Below are 20866 nucleotides of genomic sequence, written 5' to 3' on the forward strand. Positions count from 1 at the left end.
ACACACACACACACACACACACACACACACACACACAGAGAGAGAGAGAATCCATCATTTATACTTTGATGCAGTTCAACACAGTTCATCTCACTACTATGTCAAACAAAGAAAGAGCATAAACTGCTCTCATGTAAGGCCCAGTATCTTCCTACATTCACTACAGACTACAGTGTCTACAGTGTACATATGTACACACAAACATTTGTACATCAGACCAGTAATTAAACCTGCAGCACCTTGGAACAAAAATAATCACATCCTTAACCCCCGCTTCAAACAGCCTCCCATCCATGATAAGAGCTACTGGGCATCAGCAGGCCATAGCCTACCTGAGTCTCCCTTTGGAAGATGACCACTCTCCCTCCCTTGTCCCCCGTCGCCAACAGATCCCCCGTCTGGTTAAATTCCACCGTGGATATGACATCAGCTGAGGTAGGTAGGTGAGGAGAGAGGAGAGGAAAGAAGACAGACATTAGAGTTTGAACAGAACCTTTGTAACCTTGTCTGGTTTATGGTTATATAAAGAATTTAGTCTTATTTCTACTCCATATCACCCACACTGTACATAATTAGTCTGCAGTAGTGTTAATATTTACTGACCACTGATCACTTTCATCAGATTTAAGAATTACATTCATAGTAAATACATTTTAATGAGTCTGTTCCATAGTTGCACATTTTCTGTATACACTGGTCTCTGAAAATGACTGATTAGTATGCACAGGGAAACAGGGGAAAGAACTGTGTCTCATTGTGACTGTGTTTTATGTGGTCATTCACATTACCTTTTGGTTCAATGTGCAGTTCTAAAATCTATAAATACCCACTAACAGCCACACAGTATCATCAGTATCATATAACACACTGACCAGACCCAGGCTATGACATAGAGATCACATTAGTTCTCAGGGAGCCATTTTTAGCTAACATAATTTCAGCCTTTTGAAAAGCTAACAGAATTTCAGCCTTTCCCAAACCCATACCTGTCCATACACCCATACATCACTGATTCCACTGTGAACCACGCACAGAGACGAGCTGGACCAAATGGACCATCAATCCAGTACCCTGGAGTCCTTCTAACTGACCCAGACTACCCTGGCCCTGGGATGCCACGCAGAGGCTGGCCTTACCTTCGGTGACGTAGTCTCGGAGGAAGCTGTGGTTGATTTTGGGGCTCTCGCCGTCCTCACCCATCGGAAGTGGCGGGGTGCCCGAGCGCGCCCGTCCGGAGGTGAGCCGTCCAATCCGTACTGCCTCGCCCCCCCGGAGCTCCGCCCATGCTGCTGTGGCCTAGCAAGAGGGCCTGGCGCACGGCATCCTGGGATAGCAAAGGCCCAGCCACCGAGAGGTGAGGTGTGGAGGAGAACAGCAGATGTGTGGAGGGCAAAGAGAGATCACACAGGGGGCAGCAGCCGCCACCAGGAAGAAGAGGAGGACGAAGAGGAAGAGGAGGGAGGCAATGAGAGGGGACAGAAAAAAAAACCCGAAGACAATCTAAGCCCCACTAATGCCAGAGGGATGAGAGCGGACGCCTATAACCCATGCTGTGCCCCACGCTGGTGTCCCTAAACATACACTCAAACCCACTCGCTCACACACACACACACTAACACATGCTCAGCACCTTGCACACCCTCCACATTAATCAAACGAACCGCTAAGCACAGCTCAGCTCAACACTGCCCGGCAACAAGCTACAGAGACACGCGAGGCAAGCAGGCCTTCCAGCAAAGGTGTGATCCTGTCGGCGTCGGTTTGCGTGTGCGTGTGTGTGTGCACGAGCGAGTGTGTCCACGCATCCGTCCGTTGTCCGTGTGTGGTAATATCCTTTTGCTGCGGCAGCAGTTCCCTCTCCGCCGGCAGAAACGAGAGATGCTCACAGGGTGCGGTAGTCCTTGAAGGAGAACGGAGGAGACGGGAGATGCTGCTCTCTGCGGCAGGAATGGAAAAAGAGAGACAGACAGAGAGAGAGGAAGAGAGGGAAATGGATAGAGAAAGAGAGAGAGAGAGAGAGAGAGAGAGAGAGAGAGAAAGAGAGAGAAATAAAGGCCTGTTCTCCACCTACCAGCCTCTGTGTGTCCGCTAGTCTGCTGCTGCAGAGTGACAGAGCGAGTGTGTGTGTGTGAGTGTGTGTGTGAGAGAGTATGTGTGTGAGAGTATGTGTGTGTGATGAGCGAGCGGATGGGAAAGACAGAGAGAAAGTGATGGAAAAAAAGGGGGAGGGAGAGACAGAGGAGAGAGAGACAGAGAGAAACAGAGAGAGAGAGAGAGATGCTGCCAGCTTGTCTTCTCTGGACTGCTGCTGCTGCGGTGCTTCTGCGCAGTAGCCCTGTTACAGCAACCTCCTCCCCGGCTGGCCAGTAAGAGCGCACCCTGGTCTCCAAGCTCCTCCCACTGCAGGTGATAATGGGAGTGAGAGAGGATGAGAGCAGCGGATAGCCGGGGGGAGGAGAGCACAGAGCAAACATTAATATAACACTCTCAATCTCAAATAGATGACTGCTAATAAAAGTAGGGTACAGGCACACTCCCCCGAAAAGATGCTGGGTATTAAGTCATGGTCGTGTTGCATTGTCATTAGATTTTACTGTGTAGAAATAATTAATTAAGTGGGAATTAAATAACAATTAAAAAAACATGTCAGTACAATGGTGTCATGTTCTGCATGTTTTTCATATGGCTGTAGATTATTTTGATGGTTTAGATTAGATATATGCGATGGAATTTGGTGGTCTAAGGTCTATGGATATCAATAATGTCAAAGGGCTATAACAATACAAGTGTATTGGATCTAAATGGGGTAGTTCTGCCCCCTGTTGGCAGTTTCGCATAATGTTAAATGGTGCTGAGTCTGTATGCTGATTTCTTTTCCCACGGTAGGGAGTTTTGATCTTTAGTATGAAATAAGATTTTTGCAACAATAACTGCAAAAATGTACATAATAACTGTTAATGTTAGAATGAGACCGTACATACACAGTTATGTCGACCAAAAGCCTCGAGCCACAAAACGCAAACATTTCTTCACCTTTAAATTAAATACCGTCTTTAAAAGCTTCAGTGCTCCATACATATATTCGTAGATAACAGAATTTTACAGCATTTAAGATCAGAATATTCTGACATGAGCAACGTTTCCCCTACCTTTCTGACCTGATCATGAACAAAAACTTGGTTGTGTAGCCTATCATCCTAGTGCCAATATTCTTTCTTAAAAAATAAAAGTCACGCTTTTAAGATTAGGCTACTCCAAGCCATGTTAACGCACATCAGCGTTATCCCATTTCCCCTTTACATTTCTTCACTTTATCTGTGATGTTGGTCTGTGTGCAAAATAACACCGCAAAGTTTTCGTTCACACGAGGACCTGCATTCATTCTGCTATGCATCTGAACATGGACACATACAGGAAGTTGCGTTCCACCTCCGTAATATATTTTCAGTAGGCTACAATGAAAAAATACATGTAGGCCTAGCCTATTGGTATTGTTCTCAAATTTAATGGTAGTTAACAGTTTATTGACTCATCTGTCATTTATTTTCAGTAGTAACACTGTTATTACCACCAGAGGGAGACCTGTGTTATGCTTGTCAATAAGCCATTTAAAAGCACATGGCTTGACATCGGGAACGCGGTGGCACAGATCGAAATACTTCAACAGTCACAACAAATAATTGTTATAAATAGCGGGAAGCCTTTGAATGCTTTCACTGCATTGTATGTCATGTGAAATGGTTAACTGACAATAATAATGTGCTTCAGTTTTACATGGGCTCTGCATCTTGTGACTAGTTGGACGTCTCCTTGGATATTAGGAGGGTTATGGTAGTGGAAAAACAGAGAAACTCAAATGCAGTCATCCCATACTAGAATAGAGCAGCACTACACACTATTGTTGTGGGCTAAAGAAATAGCAGAAACCATAATCACAGCATATCAGGTTATTTCATTGGTAACTTGCATAGTTTTTGGATGAGCCTAGGCCTAATCGGAGTTCCATCATAATAAGTGGATTATGAACTGGAACTGTCCAAATGAAGTCTTCAGTGAATCATGGGCGGACTGGCCATCTGGCATACATTTCCCGGTGGGCCGACGCACCTTTGGGGCCAATAGAATAGGCTATATAAATTAATCATTTTGGCCAACGATCGGCCCAAAGGAAGGACAATCAGCGGCCCACTGGTCACATTTTATATGTCGACTGATCCAATAACAGCTCACGTCAGGCCCACCCCTCGCATTTTGGCCCAGAGCCAGGATTTTGTGAGACATCAGAAGTTAATCGAAGTTACCTACACGAAATTGCGGCGGATGCCGGTCGTGACAGTAGTGCAAAAGTAACACCAATGTAGAAGCTTCAAAAATACAATATAGCAAGTAGGCTAGCATATGTCAGCAACATGTTGAAGTTCGTTGAGTTTGAACGAGAATGTAAGCAAGCAATACGAGGGACAGTGAGCAGGTGGTGGAGCCTTGCGGCTACATGATAAGAACTCAGTGGTGGAGCAGCTATGTATGACATGCCATGCTGACAATGATTATGATGACTTATCAATTGCGATAATGTAATGATGTGGTTATGATAACGTAAGGCCGTGCTGTGATTATAATAACAAACAGCGTACCTTAAATGTTCTAAATGAATGATTTGCAACCCCGGACAGCAAAAGTGTCAAATCGATGTTCATGTTGGTCAGATTGATCAGTTTCCGTCAGACGCCCAAAATTCAACATCGAGGGCATGAGTGGTGGTTGGTCTCTCAAAGTAGAGCGTCGAAAGGGTTCTATCTTGGAAGGGTAAATATGGACTAAAACAGTGTTTCTCAAACTTTTTCAGACCAAGGACCACTTAACTAATAAAAAGAAACTCACGGACCACTTAGCTAAAGATTAGACCTACTTCAACAGTACACAATAGGCCTACTCACTGAACCACCACCTTGCTTTTTGTCTTTGCACCTTGCTTATTGTGTCAGAGGATTCATATGATTTAAACGGGCATATCTTACATAGGCAGTGTTGCAGAACTGTTTAGATTTACATACAAGTTGGTTTAATATGGCAAACAACTCATCTATATTATATTTTACCACGTCTGCCTGCGGACCACTTGGGATAGCTTGCGGACCACCAGTGGTCCCCGGACCACACTTTGAGAAACACTGGACTAAAAGACTGTAGACTGACGGAAATGTAGGCTACAAAACATCGTCATATTCATGCACAAGCCATCTAATATACAGTAACCTATACGATAGGCTACTGAAGACATTAAAGATAATTAGTTAATGTAGCTATAATGTTCCAAAATGTACCAGCAATGTATAGCCTACGGGAATAAAATATTTCCAGCAACAGCCCTATTTATTTTGTGTTGTTTCAGTTGTCCTACAGTGATTAATGTCTACTACAATCTAGGTAATTTAGCTCTTTACACATAGGCAAATTCAGTGACTGTTTGGTGCTGCTGTCAGTTGAGCATTGTATAGTTTAAATGTAGCCTATTGAATAATTTGAAATTATACTTTGAATTCAAGCAGAAACTCTTCTTTAATAATTGCTTGTATAGCCTAGGCTACTTGAATATGGAGATCATGTACTCCATGGCTACCTCTGATCAGACAGTGATAGCCAATGAGGCCTATCACTTTCAGTGCTCCATGACAGTTGAAAATATATGCATATTTAAGGGTAATGCAAAGATTTTGTATTTAATTAGGTGTGCCCAACCGATTTGAGGGCCGCTTGGGCCAAGTATGCCAGGGCCGATTTTTGGTCCCAGTCCGCCCCTGCAGTGAATGATTAGTTAAATGCTGTGAACACACTGTTGAGGTCGGTCTTGGGTGCAATGGAAAGTAAAAAGTAGGCTACAATTTTTTTATTTTTAGGGCAGCACTTTCCTAGGGTTAGGAAAGTGCTGGAGCGTGAGCGTGCCTATGTTCCCACAGCTCTTCTTACCCTAACCATTTCTAACCCTAACCCTAATTTTGAAAATGTCCTAGAAATATAGTAACATTAAGAGAAAAATCTAAGAAATATGTAAACTGTGGGAACATAGGGCCTAATTTTGAGAAAAATCTTAATGTGGGAACATAGGACCTAATTTTCAGTAAAAAAATAGAAATGTGGGAACATAGGGCTAACCCCCCTGAAGACACTACAGTTTAAAGTTTAGTTTCACGTTTTACTACGACATGTTCTGTCAGCTCCGTCATGATGATCATGACACATTTAGTCTTTACAGCGGTAAGAACTGCATAGACGTTGCCAGATATCGGATAATCCCTTCCCTTGAATGCGTAGAATGTTCAAGGCTCTGGGAGCACCTGGGACTATAATCTCCAACGGGGATTACCCATACCTTTACGCAACAGTTCAAGTGTAATGAATTGATGGCAAGAGCAAAGAATCAGATATCAAACGGAGCAGGTTAGGTCGTTGTTGTTCTCACTCTGTCGTTCATATTGACACAAAAGGTTGCAAACGGTTGCTTTACACTTCACATTCCATTTTCCATTGCAGGAACGCGATGCCCTGTCTGCACGCGGAGTCGTTAAATTCACTGTCTGCTGGAGGTGATTACGAATCAAAGACGGAACCTGTAGCTTCATTCCCTTCTACACGAGGAATCGGGCAACGGCGCGCCTCGGTAGGGTTGATTACTGAAGATACTACTTTTGTAACTAGCGCGGGGTGGATCTTTTCACCTTTGTGGAGTCGGCGCGCTCAATCGCTGCGCTTTGGATTTCGTAAAGGCGTTGGGAGCGAAACAGTTGACGCTCTGCTTGACAATCACTCAGATTTTGCGCGGACGTATTTCTTACAAAGGCCATCAAGGTAAGACTTTATGAGTAATGCTTGTCTAATGCTTGTCTCATTGTCTTGTCTAATGCTTGTTTCATTGTCATAATTTGCCCTTGCATCTTATGTTATATGTAGATTGTAATGGATTAATTTGTAATGGTTTCTATCAGGGATATGGTGAATGGGTCTCACAGTGAGAAGTCTTCACAGGCCTCAAAAGAAGGGGCTAGGTCTAAGAAGGATGTCCGTTCAAGCACACCACAGCTGTGCCGGCGGAGGGAATCCCACCCACTGTCTGGACCTTCCAGGAGGTTCTCTGGGCCTTTCCTGGACAGGTCATCATCCACTGTCCCCTCCCTAGAATGGGGAGAGTTTCTGACTCTTGAAAAGGCTTGTTGTTCACCAAGGTCCCCATGTTCACCACGGTCTCCGAGATCTCCAATCTCAACTCGGTCCATGCGGCCCCCATGGTCCCCTCGTGTGATGCGGTCCCCCAGGCGAGTAGCCCCGTGTGGACGCCGCGCCTCCTGCGACTGGATGGTGGAGATTATGGGTGGTGCTCCATGTCGCCAGGGTCTGTCCGAGGTCTGCCACAGGGTCCTCCACCATGTGAACAACGCCATTGCTGCAGACCTATGTTCCTTTGCCCTCGTCACAGACGACAGGGCTGGTGGAAGAGTTCTCAGTGGTGTGGTCTTTCGCTCAAACAACGACGACTCGTATGGCCAGAGTCAGCCTAAATGGGACAGATACATCATGGAATATGTCATAGAAACTGGGAGGTCACTCAACATCATGGATGTCATTGAGGTAGCTACAACAATTTGTGCCCAGGAATGTCAGACATACTTCAGAAAGCCTAAGGCTCTTTTCAGTGGGAGATTTAGACAGGTCACCTAAGGATCACTTTGCTCAAGACCTCTGACATTCAGCTATCCTAGTGGAGATAAATTTAGTTGAATTTAGAGGAACCCCCAACATGGAGTCCTAGAGGTCAGCTTGTGACGCAACACTTGAGAACGCACTTGTGTTATGTAAAAGAATCAGGCTACTTCTGTGAAGAGGGAGTTGATTAGCCATGCTAACTAACTGGCTGTAGGCCACATTAGATCTATTAGAGGCACTCATCCTCTCTGGCCTAAGTCTGCCTAGGTCTGGTTTCCAGACAGGAATGTGTTTAGAAGGGCCCCAGAGAATCAAAATGCTGACCTAATTGACACATTTAGTTGGTAATCTCTGTTTGGAGAAGGGTGAGTAAAAGTAAGGGAGGGAAGTGAAAGGTCTAGTTAAGCCATCTGAGTTCAGACTTTAGAATACTGTAGTTGTCCTCAGGTCTGTTTTCAATAGTTGCTTTTAACAATCATTTTAAGGCAACACAATACAGTTATTTTACCTTAAAATAAAAGCTTCATACTAATTTTGATGATACAGTGACTTACACTGCCGTTCAAAAGTTTGGGGTCACTTAGACATTTCCATTCCACTCTATAATAGACAGAATACCAGCAGAGATCAGTTGCATTGTTTTTTTTTTTATCAGGGCAGCAGTTTTCAGATTACATTATGTGCTTACATAGTTGCAAAGGGGTTCTCTAATGTGTTCTCAGTTAGTCTCAGTTAGTCTTTTAAAATGATATCAGATTAGTAAACAGAATGTGCCTTTGCAACATTGGATGAATGGTTGCTGATAATGGCCATCTGTAGATATTGCATTAAGATCAGCCATTTCTTTCTACAACAGTCATATACAACATTAATGATGAAAACAAGGACATTTCTAAGTGACTCCAAACTTTTGAACGGCAGTGTACATTATGGCAAAATGAAGTCTCTGACATTGCCAAAGTGTGCCTGGAATGCTTGATATTGTACTGTGTGACGTTGATCAGGTAGGATCATGACCCATTTTGTTGTTTTTTCACTAACTGGGTATACCGTCTCTTTGCTAAATGGCATTAAATTCTTGATGTCAAGGGGCAAAAAAGAATTCCTCCATGGTGTTGCTTTACAATCTATTTATTCTACGTTTTATGAAGCTTCATGATGTATATTTGATGTATGTATGTATAAAGTACATATTCTACCATTCAAAGCCTACTTGTTTTCATAGGATACCAGATTCAGTCCTGAAGTGGGTGAAATATCTGGTTCCAGGCCCAAGAGCATCTTGAGTTTGCCAGTGTACAACCCCAGAGAGGAGGTAGTGTGATTCAAATTCAATTCACTTATAAGTTTACTCTCTCATTCTACACCTGTCAGATTTTGTATCATATTCTGATTGTTGTCTCATCACTTTAGCTTGTAGGTATTGTCATGGCGATCAACAAGACAACAGCTGCCGGCATGAACTATGGCCAGCATTTTTTCTCAGAGGAAGATGAGAAGGTGAGAAAACACAGAAATGTTTTACCTCCTAAAAGTTTGCCTTACCAGATGGCCTCAAGAAAAAATAAAATGTATATACTTGTTAAATCAAATTATAATGTATGTACTATGTGGTGATGTTTTATGTGGCATAAGATGTGAATGCTCCATGTCATGAACAGGTTTTGGCAACTCACATGGGGATGCTAGGTGTTATTTTGGATAACGCACAGCTTTGTGAGAATGTTGAACAAGAGAGCAAGCGTAGCCAAGTAAGTTTCTTAGCTGATTCATACAGAATGACAAAAGCTTATATCTCTAAGGCTAGATCTTTGTAATGTGCTACTTCTCTACAAATTATTATTCTCTAATTATTTCTATTGGGCTTTTGCACTGATTTCTGAATGTTTTATTCTGCAGGTACTACTGGAATTAGCTCGTCTGCTGTCAGAAACACACGACTCCCGGGAGTCTCTCCTAAACAAAATGGCCTCCACCATCCTTCCCATCACCAGAGCCAAACTTTGCACTGTTTTCATTGCTGACAGTGCTGATAAGGTAAAAAAATAACTGCTGTAGATAGTCAGTAGTCACCACTGAAGACAACTAACTGTTGTAATGTGGCTACCAACAATGTCTGTCTGTCTGAAAGTGTTTTTTTTATGTAATTTTAAAAAGGTTTTAAGTTTTTTTTTTCAATCCAAACAGGCATCATTTGCATATGTCATTGACACTGAAAATATGGGGCCTGATGGAAATGAGACTTTGTGCAAAAGGTTTGTTGATTCCTTGAATTACTACCATTTGTCCAACTGTACAGCTTTGCTAATCAACCAAAAGTTTGATGCCTTGAATTACTACCATTGGTGTAACTGTACAGCATCAACTAGTTGCTAAACAACTAAATGTCTCTGTACACTTTTCTCTGTCTCTCTCTTTAGGGAATGTGATGTCAACAAGATAAGCCTTGCATATGCTGTTCACGTCAAAAACACACTTGAGACACTTAATGTGGCCAACATCTCCACAGACTGCAATGTCGTCATGCTTGTGAGTAGGCACAGATGCCAAAGATCTGAGAGTTGAAACATCTGAAACTTGAATTTCCCCTTGGGGATCAATAAAGTATCTATCTATCTATCTATCTATCTATCTATCTATCTGAACCATTTGGCCTTTACTTCTATAAAGATGCTGATAGCTTCATTGAAAGTTCATGAGGAGTTAAGTAGAAAGAAGTAGATTATTGATGCAATTTAGGTTAGAGTACTATACATGCCTGGTGATATTTTGGAGATGGAGATTTTAGCCAACATACTCTGTGTATTGTGTATCATACTCACATTTTCCACCTGCTGTAGTTAAAACATTATGAGTTCACTCACCATTTCACCTGTGGTTTGTCGTGACAGGACCAGACAACAGAGGAGGCAGGTGATAAGATGAGGACTCTAGTCTGCACACCTGTCAGAAATGGACGCGAGGGCAAGGTTATAGGTAAAGCAGTTATACAATGTCTGTTTTTCTCCTTAAGGTTTTCTATACACAGATTTAACTTCAGTCATAAGAACAGTTACTGTACTTTTTTGACAGTGTATGATGTGATAGTGTAAAATTCCCCTTGGTACTAGGCAGGTGAATGTTATTTTGTTTCAATCTCATATGAAAAACCTTTTTCATGTTGAAATTAATTTATTCATATAGTGTTACATATCAAAGGCTAGTGAGACTGGAAATTCTGATGGTATTTTGTAATAATACATTTCAATAGTAGTCAACAGTATTTTGGAAATGCTTGATGTTTGGAGTAAGCCATATCTAATATTTGTATATGTTGGCTGTATATGGTAATAGTTAAACGTTCAGTTCATTTAAAAAAAATCTTCTGTTTATTATACTACTTAAAGGAGTGTGTCAGCTTGTCAACAAGCAGAGTGAGGGAGCCTGCAGGGCGGAGGTGTTTGGCCGAGGAGACGAGCGCCTCCTGGAGGACTTTGCCCTGTACTGCGGCCTGGGCCTCCAGAACTATGAAATCCAACAGAAGGCCCAGTTGACCAGGGCTCAGCAGGAAGTGACACGAGAGGTGAGGAGTGCTGTGTGTGCAGATTCAGGACTAAGTAACAATTAAATCACAGTACTCTAGACCACTGGACATTGTCATGTAGGTGTGTTGAATGCAAGCATTGTCTGGAAAAGAGTGGAATCTTCTAGAACCATAGCATTCAGAATCTGGTGTGTCAATGAAAATCAGTCTTCCAATTGGGGTCATCCATTTCAGAGATGGTACCTAGGCCCAGGGGGTCAGGATTTGAAGGGTTAGCTTCAGCCACTTAGCATGGCATTTGGCCGCCGACATTTTTAAAAACATGGCGTTACATGGTTGCAACTTACGGCACCAGTTTTTACATGCTGATTGGTAGATGACAGCTCATGCACGAGTTTAGTGTTGGGCACGAGCGTCCTCGCGCGTCCATGTTGGTTTGCATTTCTGGAAGACGACAAATTAAACAACTAACTACTTGGATTAAGCTACTGATACTTGACTTAATGCCTACATTGTTTAGGCTTATTATACCAGACTTTGTGGTAAATAAAAGAAAAAAGTAAATGTTGTCATATACTATTATTTGCCTTATTTGTGGGTTGACAAGGTAACTGACTATGACAATACATGTATGCATAGCAATGACCTATATCCAATTATTAGCCTACTCATTGCGTTGTGTATGAAAACTATTTTAAAACGCTGTAGTAGCCTACCTGTAGTCCATGACAACGCAACGTCGGGATCATGTAACCTCCCCAAGTCATTTAAAACGAAGCTTATTTAGTTTGCTTTCTTGCAACATTGACATGATTAGGCCATGCATTTGATTTAAATGGCCAGGCTGCCAGTCGAAGCAAAAGCCAAATATCCAACAACAGTTGCAGACTCTTGAAATGCCTGCTCGAACCTCAATACCCGAGGGATTTGCGCTTCTATCGGTAAGTTTAATTTGCGTTGCCTTCATTTCGTCTGCCTGCAAATGTAGCCTAGGTTTAACAAGCTGCAAATTCACACTGGGTGCAGCAAAAATCCCAGCTATCCACAAGTTTCTTCGTCCCATGTCTACATAATTATAGTCATTTTCGTTGAATAGCTTATTGCGCAATTAGTATACACCCTGTCCAAATACTGTAACATTTAGGGATCATTATTTGTGTAGCCTAAAGTGAGTCAATATTGATTCGCATTGTTTATTATCACATATGAACATCACATTAAATAACCTAGGACTTCAGAGACAGGGCAAACTTCAACCACCATTCCCAAAATGTTATCCCAACCAATGAAATACATTTGCGCTTATAACGAGGTGAAGTGAAGCGCGTTCACGAACAACTTCTTTTCCTCTGAGGGAATGTCCAATCTTCATCAACGACATACCGTTGTACCTTACGTTGTCTCTGTCTGTAACGTGGAATTTAATAGGCTAATTCTACCTGGTGCCGGAAACGAACACCCATGAAACGCCATTTTCATAAAGATGGCTGCGGTCAATTTCAAACTTTTTTGGCTGAAGTAGCTAGCCTAGCATGGGCCATTGAAATGAATGGGGGCGGGACTTAGTCACTCTCTCCAGTTATATATAATACCTCCATGCCTAGGCCACAGACTCTGACAGAATCAGTATATTGGAACAATGAAATATTTTTTTTTCATCTTTCATCTCTTGGATACACACTATGGAATAATCAATCAATAATCAATTCATTTAGCAGACACTGTTGCCCAAAGTGACTTACATATGTCAACTGTATTACAAGGGATTACACTGTCCCCAACTTGGGGTTAAGTGCCTTGCTCAAGGGCACAACCGTGGAAGCTGGGAATTGAACCCACTTTCAGGCTACTACTACACGCTAGCCCAGCTCCTACACTATGCATCCCTTTGTGTTTGTGTGTTCACATGTGGGTGGGTGTGTCTCCTCCAGGTTTTGTCTTACCACATCTCTGCATCAGAGGAGGAGATTATGACCTTGCAGGTGAATGACATGTTTGAACATACTCTGTATTTTCTTTTAATGAAAATGAAAACGGCTGAATCCCCGCTGAGGTCCTGTTTTCCTGATGTGTGCTCTGCTCCACCTGTGCCCCAGGAGTCTTCCATCCCCTCAGCACAGACCCTCTCCCTTTTGGACTTCAGCTTCAGTGATTTCGGCCTGCCAGATTCAGTCACAACACAGGCAACAGTGCGCATGTTTCTGGACCTCAATCTAGTGCAGGACTTCAATATTGACTACAAGGTACTGCGGCATCACTGGCCTGATTGTGTTGGGGATACCACTGTCTTTTGATACATGGTGCAGTTGATTGTTTTCAAAACGTAGAATATCTTGCCGTTACTGTTTTTTCCCCAGTGGATCCTAGGGGTCCAAGCAAAGAAACTGCTTCCACGCCATTTAAAAAAAAGAATTCGGTCCGCATCATTCCCAGACCATTTCAAACAAATGGACTTTTTTGGATTTTTGATTCAGGGTGTAATTATTCTATTGCTAACATCTTCTAATAAAGGGGTGCCACTTCAAATCACAGCTTGCGGCTATGTTATTATTTATTTACTGTCATGCAATAGCCATCATAAAATAGTCATCATAGTCATTTTGAAAGTATACAGAATATAACATGTTAACAGAGGGTCTCTTTATGGTGTCAAAAATTATTTTGTCTGTCATCTCCCTCAATACAGAGTCTGTGCCGCTGGGTCCTGAGTGTGAGGCGTGGCTACAGACGGGATGTGGCCTATCACAACTGGCACCATGCCCTCAGCACTGCCCAGTGCATGTTCGCCATGCTGAAGGCAACGAGTCATCTGCAGGTCAGAGAAATCCTTCCCTAATCCCTCCCTCCCAGAAACCCTGAGTGATAAACCCTTTTGGGGGTGTGTTATAATCTGTACTGCTTCCACAAAAAGCTCTTTCCTCCCTGTACATGTCCTCCTGTACTGGTATGCTTGGAAAGTAGGGACGCACCAGTCTGCATTAAATAGGATTTGAATTAAGGAATCAGTGCATTAAGCACTACTATTTTGGCTTTCGAACTTTCAAGCTTGCTCACACGCCATCTCTCGCCACGCTAACTCGATTCACTTTTATAATGTTCTAATGCTATTGTTTTTCCAACCATTCATTTAGAGTTGTTGTCTGAGCTTGTGAGTGGATTTAGGTTTTATTCTTCTCAGTTAAAATTTCTTCTCTTTCTGTCGTAGAAACATTTCTCAAGTCTGGAGATTTTGGCTCTGATGATCGCCACCCTCTGTCACGATCTTGACCATAGAGGAGTCAACAACTCTTACATAGCACGGTAAACATTGATTTACATCCAGTAGAGTAGAACAGTCATCCACCCATCAATTTGTTACAACGTTCTGTCATCACCTTAATACCTTAATAATGGGTTGGTGGTAGTGTAGTGGCTAAGGAGCTGGGCTAGCATGCAGTACCCTGAAAACTTGAGGGTTCAATTCCTGAGCAAGGCACTTAACCTTGAGTTGCTCCAGGGACAATGGCCCTTGTAATAAATTTGACATATCTAAGTGCCTATCAGATAAAAGTGTTTGCTAAATGAATAAATGTAAATGTAATATCATCTAATTACATCTTTCATAGACCGTTCTTAGTTTGCTTTAATTGTGTCGGCCTCATGTCATCATCTGACTCTTCTCTCCCTTTCACTGTTGAGCAGGAGCCAGCAGCCTCTTGCTCAGCTTTACGGCCACTCATCCTTGGAACATCATCACTATGACTTGTGTGTCCTAATCCTCAACAACCCAGTAAGACTGGCATCCCCATATACACTGATATTGCACACTAGTTAACTAACTAACTAACCAACTAACTAACTAATTAATTAGATTAATTAGAACTCTTATTAATTTTAAGAGTTAATTTTATCACTGTTCTTAGATAAAATTAATACCTGAGTATGTACAGTAGTTAAGACATTTAAACAGAGGTCATTTAACACTTACAGTATTAAAATTATGTCTTACAGCATTTTGGGAATTTAACACTGTGTGACTTCAGCTTCCCTTCCCATCCATATTTTCACGTATCTAACAATCCCTCTGTCTGTCTTCCCTCTGCACTGTTTTCTGGGGACAGGGTAGTGAGATTCTGAGTGGTTTGTCTCAGGAGGACTATCGACGGTGCCTGCTAATGGTTGAGAAAAGCATTCTTGCCACAGATCTGGCTCTCTATATGAAGTAAGACATGCTTGCTAACCTTTGTCTTATCTATGCATTTTCTATAATCAACCTAACCCATTTTTAAAGCTGTAGGTGCTCTATGGAATCTGTGCAATTCATATTGCTGAGTGAATAATATGCAGCTGTATGTCTTAACTGTATTTGAACACTTGTGTTAAGTGTGTACTGACTGTTTTCTGACATCTAAAATGGTTTTCTGATGCCCATCCACTGTGACATTCCGAATCCTTTTCAGTAATTTCACCATTAGATTTTAAATACACTTGATCATCCTCTATGCATTTTACCGTTGGGTTATTCTCAAGGGCTCTTGTTTAAACATGAACTTTAAAACCATAACCTTAAAGGAGAATTCCGGTGTGATATTGACCTAAAGTGTGTTTTAACATGATACCGAGTGTGAACGTATGTCTCATAGCCCATCTCGGCTTGTCCCCTGCACTCCAAAATCTGGTGTATGGTGCATGGATTCCAGTTTCTTCCAGTAGCAGCAACTGGAATCCATGCATTTCCACTGAATTCTTTTTGGAATTTGATCCCTTATCATACCTGTTCATTCTTACTCGTCGCTCGACTTATCGTGACTAAATTCAAGATGGCTGCAAACGCTAAACTTCGTGAAGATACTGTCTGTATAAATCGTCTTGTAAGTAAACTACCCGTTGTTTTTTCAAAGTTCTCAATGTCTCGTTTTAAATGTCAGGGCCTTCGGTAGTATACCAATGAAGTGTGGAGATACATTGAGCCTCGTAAATGGTGTAAAACAGTGATTTATTTGCATGGCTAGCTCGATGCCGAAGCACCACCATTGAACAAGCTGTTGGTAGCATCGGCTAACTAGCACCAGATTTTGGAGTGCAGGGGACAAGCCGAGATGGGCTATGAGACATACGTTCACACTCGGTATCATGTTTCAACACACTTTAGGTCAATATCACACCGGAATTCTCCTTTAAAAACCTTGAAGTGTGCACCTTAAAGTGCCTTAGAAAGTCCTCTTAGTTGGACAATTATTACAGATACACAATCAAACAATTGCATATGTATTATAATGGACCATTGTGCTTATTATTTGTAATGCTCTGTATTTGTGTATGCATTTGTATGTGTGTTTCTGTATACTTACAGGAGGAGAGACACGTTCTTCCAGCTAGCTGAGAGAGAGACCCTCTCCTGGCAAGATCAGGAGCACAGAGAACTGCTGAGGTATGGGAGACTTCTCGACACAGCAGCCTCTTACTCTTCAGCAAAACCAGAACCATTAAACAGCAACGTCAGGGACATAGCCATTAAAGAACTAACATCCTTGAGCTTTACATTGCCTGATGGCTATAGTATTCAGTTAGTGGCAGTCTGGAGTTCCAATTTGATTGAGTAGCAATGAGTACTCGTTTATTTCACTTCCTGTTTATTTCCTGTGCTCTGCAGCTCGATGCTAATGACGGCGAGTGACATCTGTGCTATCACAAAGCCTTGGCCGGTTCAGAAGAGGGTGAGAGAGCGAGAGCCTGCCAAAAGTCCTATATACTAGTATAGGAGCTCTATATGCTTATTTTTCCCCTCACAGATACTTGAGTCACTCTCGTCTTTCTTGTTTAGACTGCCAGTCTTATTGCCTCAGAGTTCTTTGCCCAAGGGGACCGTGAGAAAAATGAATTCAACATCAGACCCATTGTAAGTTTTGAATATTAGTCTCAGTTTGCGATAATGCCAACTTTGTTCTGCTGTTCTTCTTTCAGATGATATGCAGATGTAGCATGATCTGTACATGTTTGTGTGTCTCTTACATGTTCCCTAAAGGCTGTAATGAACAGAGAGAACAGCACTCGTGTACCACACATGCAGATGGAATACATTGATGGGATTTGTGCACCCTTGTACAAGGTGAGGGGTCAGGCTACACATGTACAGTAGAGATGTGACCACTATACCACTTCTAGCAAGACAAGTGAATCACCAAATCATGTTTTGTGTTTCTCTCTCTCTCTTTCTTTCTCTCTCTCTCTCAATTTTCAATTCAATTCAATTCAATGAGCTTTATTGGCTCTCTCTCTCTTTGTGTGCGTGTGTGTGTGTGTGTGTGTGTGTGTGTGTGTGTGTGTGTGTGTGTTTTAGGCTCTTGCTGGAATGTTCGACTCTTGCAATCCACTATTTGAAGGCTGCATGAAAAATCATGAAAACTGGCAGCGACTTGCTCAGGGAGAAGAGGATGAAGTGTTTGCGACTGATGGTTAGCCAAAGGATCTGGAGTGGAATGTTGTTTTACCAGAGGGTGATAAGATGGTTGAAGATCCAATCAGATCAAGAACCCTCTTTTTTGTGGTTGACACTGACATGATTGGCTTTTTGTTCAAAACGTAAGGATCATATGCACAAGAAACTTGGAAGATTTAGTTGCCTATGTCCCCATAAGTGGTTCTGTAAAATGGATTGAATAGGGTGGGATGAAGAATATCATAAACCCTATTATAAAAGAACATCATTTTAGTGAAACTAACGATTTTTAACTAGAGCTCAACATGAGGGATAAGAACATTTGTGGGGGGGGGGGGGATTTCAAACACCACTATTTAATGGCTTTGTGGACATGCTTGGCTTATCATTTTTATGTTTGTCATAAAGGAACACCCAAAACAGTCCAAGTCAGATACCCCACATTTAATCACAGCTTGTCTGAGACTTGCCATTCACTGTCTGGTTATTTAAACAGGTACTGTTACATTACACACATTTCTATAATGTAATTACATATATGTATTGGTGGTATACAAATGTATATATATGTGCCTTACGTAGACAGTATTTATACAGTCTATGTTCCCTCCAGATCATATAAGCTAGCATGTGGTTTCATTGATACTGTATATTCAGATCGCTGAAAGATCTATCAAATAGGCAAATAGCCTTAGGATTTACTACCGGTAATTGTCCATACATGTACAACCTCCGGTAGATTCAGGTGCTGGTAGGTAGCAGGAACATCAGATATAAGCTCGCAAATAAGTAAACTATACTGAAAATAAGTAAATAAGTAAACTATACATAATAAGTAAATAAGTAAACTATACACCTGAGTGAACCTTATGACGCTACACGTGAAGCGCGTTGTTTGCTTTAAATAAACCAGAGTGAAGTCAATTCAGTGTGCGGAGGTTTACTTATTTGAGAGGAATAGGCAAATATCCTTGTTTATGTACAGTATTTGCCTAAGTGGCCTAAAGGGTAAATGCATATTTCAACACTGTTGAAACACAATGCAAAAGTATCAAAAGGATCAAACTAAAATGTACAAGTCTGCGCACATACACCCACAAATTCTCAAACTCACGCGAGCACAGATACTACCACTTCCAAGCATATGCTTTTGTGTCCTGCTACTTGTTTTGATGCATATTTGTACCTATACTACTTTACTGGCACTTTGGGGGAATTCCCCTCGAATTGCAAGGGCTCTTATTTAGATGCTGGGTAAAGGAAGTCTATTGACAAGCAAAATTCTTGTACATGAACTATCATTTGGCATGAGGGAGCATTGAGCGGATGTTTGCACAAGGTCTTGCCAATAGACCTCTCCAGAATAAGTCCCGCCTCCTAACTTCTAAGGGTGTCACGATTTCGATTTTATATCGAAATCGTTCGAAATTACATCTCAATCTCGAACTTCGAATTTAAAAGTAGAATCGACGATGCAGCCACACCCCCAATGTCACATCCAGCATGTATGCCAAGACGCACAAACGCACGTGCTGAACTGCAGCATCAACACTCCTCTAATTTTAGGCTGCAGCCAGTTAAAATATACACATCAACCTACCGAAATCAAAGCCCCTCTTGCTACTTTGAAATCACCGGTGTGGAAGTACTCGTTCATTCACGTCAATTAAAACTAACTTACCCTACTCAACTTAGCAAGTGAAAAGATGATCTAGTTACAGTCCAAAGTTACTTTAAGGCTTAAAATGCACATTGATAAGTATCCATGAACACTAACCTTGGGTCTCTTCGAAGTGTGCTGAAACGATCAAATTATAATTCTGTGTTGTTTCATTTCACTATGTTCACGTCTCTGTTTTAGCCTAATGTTGGTTCTGTTTACATTACAACCTCGCAGTTGGAACGGTTTCAAAATAAAAAGCGGTTTCAAAATAAAAGCCCCCCCCCCCCCCAAACAGAAAAGGAAAAGGCCAAAAAGAGTAAATAACATATAAGTAATGCATTAATAGTAATGTTGAAAAAAAGATCGAAAATCGAATCGAATCGTGACTTTAAAATCGAAAATTGCATCGAATCGAGGATTTGGAGAATCGTGACACCCCTACCGTATCCATCCAACCTTCGGTCGTCAAATGTCTATGGGAACATTTACTATGGGAACAGTTAAGTAAACGGCACCGACAATCAAAAAATCCAGTGGAAACTAGATGGCAGAAGTGTGTAGGCCAATCTGCCCACCAGCTTTTTCTACTTCGCTACCTACAGATGTTTTACCGGTATGATATTTCGAAACGTCATGTTATTTCCCATAGACAATCGACGCCAGGAAGTTGGATGGATACGGAAGTTACGGAGGCGGGACTTATTCTGGAGAGGTCTATAGATCTCTGAAGTTCACCTACAAAAAAGAACCAAAACGTCCATCTTTGCCCATATAAGGAGATCCGGTTGTTAATTGAATCTAACTACCTATGGCAAGTTGCATTGCAAGCTAGCTCTGCGGTAGCAAAAATCTAAGGCGGGGATCACATTAGCCAGCGGCAAGCGGCAGGTTTCCTATTCTCTATGGTTTAGCAGCGGAACGGTGGCAATGCTGGCGTAACGCTAGCGTTGAAGAAGCTGAGCATTGAAGTTGGTTCAACTTTCAAAGTCCAACGCGAGCATATTCAAGGCAAACCGTTTGTGTTACCATAGGAACGAGATATAACTTATTATGGTCTGAGCGTTGTTATGCTTGCCGCTGCCTAATGTAATCCTCGCCTAAGTGTGCCGCCTTCACGTAGGCCTACCGGAGATCACAGTATCCATTCAAAGGCAGAGGACATAAGTATGTTCAGGAAAACATCTGCATTTCAGACTTTTTCATCCCCGTGAGAGTTTAACAGGTGCGATAGTTCAAAATCCCCACGTTATTTTCCCATAGGAAAAATCGCCAGATACCGGATGTCAAAGATGGCAGCTTTTTTTGTAGGCGAACTTCAGAGGTCTATGGTGTTAAATCAGCTAATTGACTTTGCCTAGTTATTAAAGTTAGTTAGACTTAAAGCTGCAGTTGACAAGATTTTTTTGATCATATTCACTGAAACCGACGCTATGTTCCGATAGAACAACATAAATCAGCCGGTTTTAGAAAAAACCCGCACTTCTACCTCCACCTAGAGCCTGTTATTTGTTTTGCAAAAATCCACAGCTCCCGGTTCTTCTGGTCCAATCAGAGCAGGGCTGTG

The 20866-nt window shown here is 41.9% G+C and overlaps 2 protein-coding genes across 2 annotated transcripts in view; one reads left to right on the forward strand and one right to left on the reverse strand.

The window, feature by feature from the left end:
• ppp2r2ca (protein phosphatase 2, regulatory subunit B, gamma a) overlaps positions 1-1202 on the reverse strand; it is a 6426-nt gene extending 5224 nt beyond the window's left edge. The window contains exons 1-2 of the mRNA XM_076295876.1: positions 1137-1202; positions 333-430 (exon numbers count right to left, since the gene is read on the reverse strand). Coding sequence (XP_076151991.1) covers positions 333-430; positions 1137-1200 — 162 coding nt within the window. The 5' untranslated portion in view covers positions 1201-1202. The remainder of the gene's footprint in view (positions 1-332; positions 431-1136) is intronic.
• A 6094-nt stretch (positions 1203-7296) lies between these two features.
• On the forward strand, positions 7297-17660 carry pde5aa (phosphodiesterase 5A, cGMP-specific, a). Its single transcript, XM_076293184.1, has 20 exons — positions 7297-7623; positions 8924-9013; positions 9112-9198; positions 9360-9449; positions 9598-9735; positions 9886-9953; positions 10119-10215; positions 10596-10674; positions 11085-11260; positions 13153-13203; positions 13318-13464; positions 13908-14036; positions 14427-14521; positions 14903-14990; positions 15322-15422; positions 16554-16631; positions 16854-16917; positions 17025-17099; positions 17226-17309; positions 17541-17660. Exons 1-20 carry the CDS (start codon positions 7297-7299, stop codon positions 17658-17660), a joined length of 2184 nt encoding a protein of 727 aa, XP_076149299.1.
• The last annotated feature ends 3206 nt before the right edge of the window (positions 17661-20866 follow it).

Source organism: Alosa pseudoharengus, unplaced genomic scaffold, assembly GCF_046254945.1.
Source record: "Alosa pseudoharengus isolate Yale_2024_CS ecotype anadromous, Long Island Sound unplaced genomic scaffold, YU_APseudo_1.1 YU_APseudo_1.1_scf_2, whole genome shotgun sequence".
In the NCBI taxonomy this organism is placed as follows: Eukaryota; Metazoa; Chordata; class Actinopteri; order Clupeiformes; family Clupeidae; genus Alosa; species Alosa pseudoharengus.

What these genes read in the sequence shown, in the direction of transcription:
- pde5aa (XM_076293184.1), top strand. Translation starts at nt 7,297, where the DNA reads ATGCGGTCCCCCAGGCGAGTAGCCCCGTGTGGACGCCGCGCCTCCTGC. An exon ending in TGTACAACCCCAGAGAGGAG is followed by an intron (nt 9,014 to 9,111) that starts GTAGTGTGATTC and finishes TCATCACTTTAG; the next exon opens with CTTGTAGGTATTGTCATGGC. An exon ending in TTTGTGCACCCTTGTACAAG is followed by an intron (nt 17,310 to 17,540) that starts GTGAGGGGTCAG and finishes TGTGTGTTTTAG; the next exon opens with GCTCTTGCTGGAATGTTCGA.